Source organism: Oratosquilla oratoria, chromosome 19 (assembly GCF_046742065.1).
Source record: "Oratosquilla oratoria isolate Oo_2021 chromosome 19, ASM4674206v1, whole genome shotgun sequence".
Lineage (NCBI taxonomy): Eukaryota > Metazoa > Arthropoda > Malacostraca > Stomatopoda > Squillidae > Oratosquilla > Oratosquilla oratoria.
In genome coordinates this window covers 57,723,760-57,733,533 of record NC_134795.1, presented here as the reverse complement: position 1 = coordinate 57,733,533, position 9,774 = coordinate 57,723,760, and the positions used below count along the sequence as shown (strand labels likewise).

Below are 9,774 nucleotides of genomic sequence, written 5' to 3'. Positions count from 1 at the left end.
GTTCAGCTTTCCTTCTCTCTACCACTCTCACCTGCCGCCAGCTGATTTCTTTCATCCTCTTTCACCACCCTTCCAGGTGTGCAAGGGGGACCGGGTCGTAGTCGACGTCTTCAACCAGATGTCCTCAGACTCGCTGACCATCCACTGGCACGGGGTCCTACAGCACGGGACGCCCTTCATGGACGGGGTTCCTATGGTCACTCAATGCCCCGTCCTCAACGCTTTTAGGTACAACTTTGTGGTCGAGGAAGCTGGCACCCACTTTTGGCACTCACATTCAGGTAATTAAGTCATTAATACCATGGTAATCAGTTCATTAATTACTATGAAATCCTGGGGTTAATAGCATAGTAATCAACTCATTCATTAGTCAAGTCATCAATACCATGGTAATCAGTTCATTAATTACTATGAAATCCTGGGGTTAATAGCATAGTAATCAACTCATTCATTAATCAAGTCATTAATACCATGGTAATCAGTTCATTAATTATTATGAAATCCTGGGGTTAATAGCATAGTAATCAACTCATTCATTAATCAAGTCATTAATACCGTGGTAATCAGTTCATTAATTACTATGAAATCCTGGGGTTAATAGCATAGTAATCAACTCATTCATTACTATCAAATCATATATAGGATTAATATCAAGGTAATTCATTCAGTAATTACAATGGGATTTAGATAATCAAGTAATCAAAATTAAGGTAATCAACTCATTAATTATATTATAAAGTTCTAGGATTAATAGCGAAGCGATTCATTAATTAATTACAATAGAATCCTAGGATTGATACCATAGTGATTAATTAACTGGTTAATTTTTATGGAATCCTAGGATTAATACCACAGCAATGAATAAATTACTATTAAGTCCTAGAATTAATAGCATAATAATCAATAGATTAATTACCATAGAGTCCTATAATTAATCCCATAGTAATCAATTAATCGTTTAAGCTGCTCAGCACCTTCTGGTATGATGATTTTTCGGAGGTTGAAGGAAAAATAGCTCAGTGTGATAGCCCCTTCGGGAGTCTATTGCAGTCTCCTCCTTTCTTATGTTCTTCTGTTCTTGGCGCTCCCTTAGGTTTGCAACGCGGGGATGGTTTGTTCGGGGGACTCGTTGTTCGAGACCCGGAGGATCCCCATGTCGATTTGTATGACGAGGACCTTCCAGAGCATCTGCTGGTCGTGAGTGAGTGGAAACACGAGACGACGAGGAGTTGGTACCTCCAGATCCATCAGGCCTACAACTACAACTTCGCCGGAGTCCTGACCGTCAACGGCAAGGGCAGGAATAATGCGGCCGAGGTAACCATGGCAACCAGCAAAACACCCCAAAATGAATAAGTTGGTGAATTAAGTAAATGAGTAAATGCTAGGGTGACGAGTAATACGCACGAATGAATGATTTGATGAATTAATAAATCAATTATTAAAATGGATGATTAAATGGATAATAGATGAAATAATAGAGAAGTGAGTGAAGAGGTGAATAATAGATGAATAATAGATAAATGATAGATGAATTGATAAGTAAATGAATAGAGAAATGAAGGCAAACAAAATACACAAATGAATAATTTGATGAATTAGTAAGTGAATAAATAGATAGTGATATGGATAATAGATGATGAACTGATATGTAAATGAATAGAAATATGGATGATAAATGATGAATTAATAAGTAAATAAGTAGATAGTTGATGAATAGGTAGTCGATGAATAGATAGTTGCATAGGTAATAGATAACTACATGAGTAAACAGAAGAGAAATCAAATTACAAAAGATTACAAATGATTACAAAGGAGCATGTCGATAGGAGACCTTTTGGTCCATAACTAGGTCGGATGCAAAAAAATATATATAATAATGAATGGACCATTAGTCTAATGTACAAGGTAATTTCTAGGCCTCATCGAGTGAATTTGTTACTTACAAGAAATCATTAGTTTAAATTGCAAAGTAATTTCTAGACCAAATTGAGTAAATTTGTAACTTATAATAAATCGCTAGCCTAAATTACAAAGTAATTTCTAGGCCAAATCAAGTGAATTTGTTACTTATAATAAATCGCTAGGCAAAGTTGCCAGGATAAATGTAAGGTGAAACTGTAAGGCTTTGGGAGGAATTGTGAGGTGAAATTGAAAGGAAAAATGTAGGTCGAAATCTTCAGGTGAAACATTAAGGCGAAAAATACGATTCGAAATATAGCTCGACATCTTCAGTCGAAGTTTGAGTCAAAGTCACTAACATCTTGTCAGCCACCGTGAAGAAAGTTAGGTTTAGGCACCTTAATTCACACTCTCTGGAAAGACGAAGAGTGCGGGGTGATCTATAAGCGGTATTCAAATGGATCAAGGGCTTTAACAAGGGTGATGCAGACAAGGTCATCATATTAAGACAGCAGGGCAAGACTCTTAGTATTGAAATTGAATTGGACAAATTTAGATTTAAGAAGGAAATAGGCAAGAACTGGTTTACTAATAAAGTGGTTAACGGATGGAAATGAGTAACCAATTAGTGAGCGCTAAAGCTATTGATAGTTTTAAGAGAAGATGAAATAAGTTTATAGATGAGGATGATAGGTGGTAATGGACATGGGACTGCCTAGTATAGGGCATATGGTCTCCTACAGCCTCCTCCATTCTTATGTTCTTAAGCTCCATATATGACCTCCTCTTTCTTGTAGGGAAACCAGAGCTGGCAACAGAGAAAATTAGATAACTTTGTGGATAAGGATGACAGGTTGTAATAGACATGGAACTGCCTAATGCAGGTAGCCTTATAGTATCGTGTAGTCTCCTCCAATAGTCTGTCCTTATGTTCCTCACGCGACCTTCCTCATGCAGAGGGAGAACACGACGTACCTGGAGGTTCCCTTCGAAGTGGTCGAGATGGAGGCTGGCAAACGGTACCGTTTGCGTCTGGTCAACGGGAACACTTGTCCCTTCCTCCTGACGATAGACAAACATCGCTTCACCGCCATCGCCACCGATAGCATCTCCTTCAACCCAGTCTTCGGGGACTCTATCGTCGTCAGTTCGGGAGAGCGTTGGGACATCATCGTAGAGGCCGACCAACCGATTGGAAACTACTGGATGACGTTCACCGGATTGATCGACTGCTGGTGAGTAAGGATCATGTTCACAGTTACCCACCCGACGTTAATGTACAATGAGCACGCATGTGGAAGCTTGATTTACTCTCATAAACAACTTATCTAATCTCATCAACTATTTTAGCTTCTTAATGTAAATTATGCTCGGTGTAATTATCGCTCAACGATGATCGTTCTTGGATCAATGATGATCGCCAAACGATTGTCTAGAGCCCTAATTCTTTGTTTTTGAATGGGGTTGTTTTTCTTCGAGCTGTGAAGTACGAGATCGATAATCTCAATTTAATCTACCAGCGCGTTTACCTAAATATAATGCGTGAGTCGCCCGTCATTAGATGTTTTAGGCCAATAATGATAACACCCAGCAAAATCTACCTGTAGTCTTTTTCTGCCGTGCATGAAGTTAACAGGAATAAATGTAGAAGGTCTCGTTCGTACTGAAATTCTCGATCAAATTATATTTAACTTTTTCGCTTGGTCGTGCTTTACAAGATTCTAAACTGTGTATCAAATTACATATTGGGCCTTAGCCCATTTTATTGCCGTTAATCCTTTACGTATTTGTCCTGACTATCGCCAGGTGGTTCTTATCAGCCGAGTTCGAACCCCCAACCCCGTTGATTGTTGCACATGACCTATAGGCCCTGTTCACACTAGTGGTTTTAACCGTGGCGGTTCAATTATAGTGTAAATCAATAGATGCGTTCAATCAAGATCGAGAGAATATAAGGTCTGCTCGCGCGCATGTTGTGACGTCATCTGAAGGGGAGCCCACAGAGAAAATGGTGAAAACGTAAGTGAAAATGTTAGGTAAAAGAGAAAACGTACAGGCACCACAGAGTTTCTGGGAGACTTACCTATTTCATGTTCTGCAACCGTTAAAATGGGGGTTTCATTTTGGAAAAATGTTCTTGTGGTTTATCTTTGACGTATTTAATAAAGAAACAGACGATGCAGTTAAAACTGGTGATTGACGTAAACGCCATCTAGTGAGAGAGCCGCACAGTAAAATGTATGTGGACGATGCGGCTCTCCGTGAGCTTTCCCGTCTTTCCTATATAGTCTTTGGGCCAAGCACTTCTAGTGACGTCAATGCGCAAACGACCTAAATACTGGATAGCTGTTGAGTAGACCTTGTATTCTCTCGATCTTGCGTTCACTCACAACCGCGCGGTTTTTCCTTGACTATGTGGTACCGTCGCGGTTTTGGCGCGGTTCTAACCGCTAGTGTGAACAGGGTCTTAATGTGGTGGCACACAAGGCATTTCTCACTAGCATGCTACTTGCTTTTTGCTACTTCGTTTGAGCAGAAACGATTTCGGTTACGGTTTTTTCATATTTCCAAAAGTCAAACTACTCTTGCGTCATACAGTGAGAAGCTGAAAGACGAACTAAGAGAGGTTAAACCTAGAATACGAACGTTAGACACATTGCTGAGATGTTGTTACGGAAATCTAGAATATTGTAACCGAATTCGTCTCTACTCAAACGAAGTAATACCGCCATCTTTACACTCTTACGTGGAACTTCATTCCATCAAAAGATGTCTTCCCCTTCCACCCCCAACCCACCTTGGCGCAGATCGATCTGACTTGGAGCCTTTGTTTCTTTGTCCTTAGGTGGTTCAAGGTATACCAAGGCGCTATCCTGAGGTACAAAGGAGCACCTGACGAGCTTCCAAATACGACGCTCGAATATGTCAACCCACCGCCTCCTGGAATCGTAAGTCATCTGACCTCATGTCCTCTTTTACATCATTAAAAAGGATACATTTCTTAAAGATTTTGGCCAAAAATTCTCAAAAACGTTTCCTGTCAGGGAATATGAATTAGTTTCCTCTTTTACATATTGATGATTATATGTTGCTGAAACGTATAGTCATGAGATGATTTACAGCAGGTTAGGTAATTCAAGAGAAACTGGCTCGAAACGTCTTGGAAACCACATTTTAAGATATAGGCAAAAGGAAGACTTTGATGATTTTATATTCTAGAAAGGAAGTTGTAGGGTTGTAAACATTATTTATTAGGAAACATTGACACCAATGAGAATGTGTAGAAAGAAAAATATGGAGGATGGAGTCTGACACAGGGTTGGGTTATGTTGTTGTTGGGGGTTTCACGGTCTAACGGCTCGTCGAACGCGGTTCGACAGACACGTGTTTAAAGTGATGTGTGAACGTGTGAACGGGGTATTTGGTTGTCGAACACGTTGGTTAAACCCCAAATACCCCGTTCACACGTTCACACATCACTTTAAACACGTGTCTGTCGAACCGCGCTCGACGAACCGTTAGACCCCCTCTAAAGCTGCCGTCGCTCATTCAAGATTCTCGTCAAATGTTCTGAATTCGGAAAGCTGGAAGACGACTTCTTTTACAGTATTCTAGACTTCTCTTAGGACAATTCAAGAATGTATCTAATATTCGTATAAGTTTAACTTCACCTAGTTCGTTTTATGCTTCTCAATATATGACGCAAAGGTGATTTCACATTTGGAGATTCGAAAAATAAAAGATTGTAACCGAAGTCGTTTATACTCAAACGAACTCACTTGAGTCGCTTATGGGAGTTGTAGAAAGGAATAAGAATGAGGGAAAAGAGTTATGAGTAGCAAGAGAATGCTGATTAAATTTCTTCTTAAATAGTGCAGTCCTAGTATAGGGCGACAAGAAATTAAAACTAAAAATATATGTCATTTAGAGTTGTGTGCAAAAATAAACATTGGAATATTGAAAAGAGCTTGGTTACTTGGTTACAAGTAAAAGAGAGTGAAACAGGGAAGGTGAAACAAGACAGATAATGTATTGAGGATACATGTCTATATTCAAGTAATCGAGTTTGGACATGGGAGGCGATAAAGTGACTAATGCACAGATGATAATCATGGCCTTTCATACCTACATGAAAACAAATGTACCATGACAAAAAATATAAATACAATGAGACGGTCTATCTCTGATCAAAGCAACACACGATAGTCTACCATTGATTTACAATATTTTCTACGGGATAATAACGTTTCAGTACATCAACCCTATGAACCACGATGATAAAGCAGACACTGAGATTGGACTTTTGGAACTGGAGAATCTGGAACACAACGCCGTCAAGGATCGAGCTTTGGAAAAAGAAGTTGACAAAAAATTCTACCTTTCTTTCAACATCAAGAATATCAATAACGATTACTTCCACCACGAGGAATATTATTCATACAATGACAGTACGTAGTCCAAAATTTCTCTGTGTACGCATAAAGCATCCATGCATACATACACACATACATGCACAAATGTATACATGCATAGAATATATTTAAAATTATCTACCACTGTTTTCTGTTGCCATTTATTAACTCCAAATGTCAAACAGGTATACCCAGTCACAGTATATGTTTAACACCTAAGAGCACCTTCCCACCACAAAAAAAAAAAAAAAAAAAAAATCCCTTCGACACCAAGGTATCATGCCGACGGCAAAAGTCGACGATTTTTTTTCCTAGTGTGAAAGTGACTATTTTTTTTCAGTGAGCTTTTGGAAAGAGATGCCCACGCCCCAGATCAACGCCGTTAGTATGAAGAACCCTCACTCGCCCCTCCTAACGCAGTTTGAGGATGCCAAGAGCTACCTGTGCCCTCTAGGACAACCCAGCGTAAGCACACATCCAAAGCAATCCTCGTTTGTCGTCTATCTGTTTATCTACAAAACTTTTTCTTGTATATTTGGATTTGCTTATTGGGTTGTTTATATGTTTGGTGTATCTATTTCCATATTTTTCCTTATTGAAGATACCTGAATTTCAGGAATTCTGAATATTCTTATTGAAAAAAAGAGTAATTCGACTAAACCCAATACCTCACCCCCGCACTATCCGAACGGGAATATTACGAATGATGCCTACACCCCCTTTTATTATTTGTTTTTGATCCAGAATGATTCGTGCGTGTCGGACCACTGTCGTTGCACGCATTACATTGAGGTCGGCCTTGGCGAGACCGTGGAATTTGTCCTCGTGGACATCGGCTACGCCAATCTGGCCAACCATCCATTCCATCTCCATGGCTACAATTTCTACGTTGTCGCGCAAAAGAAAATGGGATGGTAAGTCTTCGTATTTCTCATACACAATCCCCCCACCCTCCCTCTCATTCAACTGTGGGGAATATTTTAGAGGGTTTGCCTTTACAAATGACAGGGAGCCGTAGATAAAATATGCACACAGACATATGTACATTCATAAATATACATCTATATATTTTTGTATTTTCTACTTCATTCATTCACTTATTCGTTATTCTTATTCTCTCTGTGTATGTATTAATTTTTTATTTGTATATCTTTATTAACGGACATATTCTTTTTATATATTTCTATTTTTACTTAGTAATTCATTTATTTGTTTGTCTATTTACGGTCTCTATTTTGTTTTTATTTATTTATTTTTCTTTTATTAGGTTCATCTCCTTGGATCAAATCAAGGCCATGGATAAGGCTGGATTAATCCACCGGAAACTGGATAACCCGGTTCTCAAGGATACGGTATCCATACCCGATGGGGGATACACCGTGATCCGTTTCACGGCTGACAACCCGGGTAAGTTCGGCTGCGTTCATTTTTGAACACTACAGGAATTTATTTATTTATTTTATTTTGTTTAATTTTTTATTTTTATTTTTTGTGAAGGCGGAGAATTATTGTTAACATTATATCTATTGTGAAGTTGTATTCATTTTTTTCTTTATTGTTTTTTGAGTTTAATGCGTACGATAATTGTAAGTTGACGATATCAAAAGAAGATGCCTGTTTGAAAAATAAAAATAATAAGATTTAAAAAAGAACTAATAAATGACTAGATAAATATACACAAAACAAACAAACAAACAAATAGCTAAAAATAAAGAATGAATAGATAGAGAAATAAACAAATCAATATATAAATAAATAGATAAAATAAAATAAAATTACGGATACAAATTGTATTATTTTGTTTAAAATATACTATGCGATATTTTTTTTAACTCTTGTCTTGGTACTCAGATATGTGTATACATATGATTATATGGAAATATGCACATAAACACACACATACACACACACACACATACACACACATATACACACATACACACACATATACACATATACACACACCACATACACACACATACACACACGTGCAGACACATACACACACACATACACACCACATACACACACGTGCAGACACATACACACATACACACACACACACACACACACACACACACACACACACACACACACACACACACACACACACACACACACACACACACACGAAGTAATAGTGTGTGCAAAAATTATACACGAAATTAAGAGCAAACTTGACACTGCGAGATACAAAGGTGGGACACTACGAGCGTAGCTCTCCATCCCGTAAGATACAACTAGGTAAACACACACACACACACACACACACACACACACACACACACACACACACACACACACACACACACACACACACACACACAACACACACACACACACACACACATACACACACACACACACACACACACACACACCACACCACACACGCACACACGTACAAACACACACACACACACCACACCACACACGCACACACGTACAAACACACACACACACACACACATACACACACACACACACACACACACACACACACACACACACACACACACACACACACACACACACACACACACACACACACACACACGGAAAAAATTGACGATTTTTTTGCCTGATGTGAAGGTGACTCAAGCGACATACTTGTCATGCATACCAATTTCTTCGCCAGGCTGGTGGTTCATGCACTGCCACCTCTTGCTGCACACCGAAATGGGCATGAGCATGGTCCTCCACGTGGGCACCGAGGAAGACATTCCACCAACACCTCCAGGTTTTCCGACCTGTGGAGATTTCATGCCCGACTTCTGAAGAGGCGCGACCGCCAAATATGTACAAAATTAATTAAGAGATCATTATTATTTTTTATCGTTGTTATTATATGGAAATAATAATAATGTTGACATGTAAATTTTAAATTTGTTAGACATCATCTTGAATCTATAAAAGTAAATATAGTGTTTAACACTAAGATAAATTTGCCTCTATTGAATTTTACCCTTAAATGGGGCGAAGAAAGTCATAAAAGAAAACGTGTGTGGATCAAAGAAAATGGGAAATAAATGTATAGTCAAAGGGTGAGTAATAAAGGTGGAGATGGACCTCTCCCACGTCCATCCAACTCACTTTTCTGGCATTTTTTTTTTTTAGAGAATTGTATATATTCTAAAGTATCTAAAAGTTGTGTTTGATTGTTATTTTCAATTATCATTATGACTTTAAAAGTCTTCGTGACTGTTTTATAGGTAATTTGTATTTTACAAACGAGGAAATTGTAATTGATGCTAATAAAATATATTAAAAAATAAAGTCTGTTGATACATTCACCAGTGTTATCTAATGTATAAAAAATCATAACTGACAAATTGACAAATCAAATGTTTCTTCACCAAATATATTTTTTGTGGCATTTGAAACAGAAAATATATAACATAACTCAAGTAAATATTATGCAGGGCCGAGAGACGGAATTTCTAGAGGGTAAGCAGAGTTG

General features: G+C 38.3%; 1 protein-coding gene across 1 annotated transcript in view; it reads left to right on the top strand.

Moving 5' to 3' along the window:
• LOC143035532 (uncharacterized) overlaps window positions 1–9,577 on the top strand; it is a 16,160-nt gene extending 6,583 nt beyond the window's left edge. Inside the window, exons 4-12 of the mRNA XM_076202401.1 lie at window positions 77–281; window positions 1,094–1,317; window positions 2,860–3,137; window positions 4,748–4,850; window positions 6,155–6,350; window positions 6,655–6,779; window positions 7,059–7,228; window positions 7,582–7,721; window positions 8,953–9,577. Coding sequence (XP_076058516.1) covers window positions 77–281; window positions 1,094–1,317; window positions 2,860–3,137; window positions 4,748–4,850; window positions 6,155–6,350; window positions 6,655–6,779; window positions 7,059–7,228; window positions 7,582–7,721; window positions 8,953–9,092 — 1,581 coding nt within the window. The 3' untranslated portion in view covers window positions 9,093–9,577. The remainder of the gene's footprint in view (window positions 1–76; window positions 282–1,093; window positions 1,318–2,859; window positions 3,138–4,747; window positions 4,851–6,154; window positions 6,351–6,654; window positions 6,780–7,058; window positions 7,229–7,581; window positions 7,722–8,952) is intronic.
• Window positions 9,578–9,774: the final 197 nt, after the last annotated feature.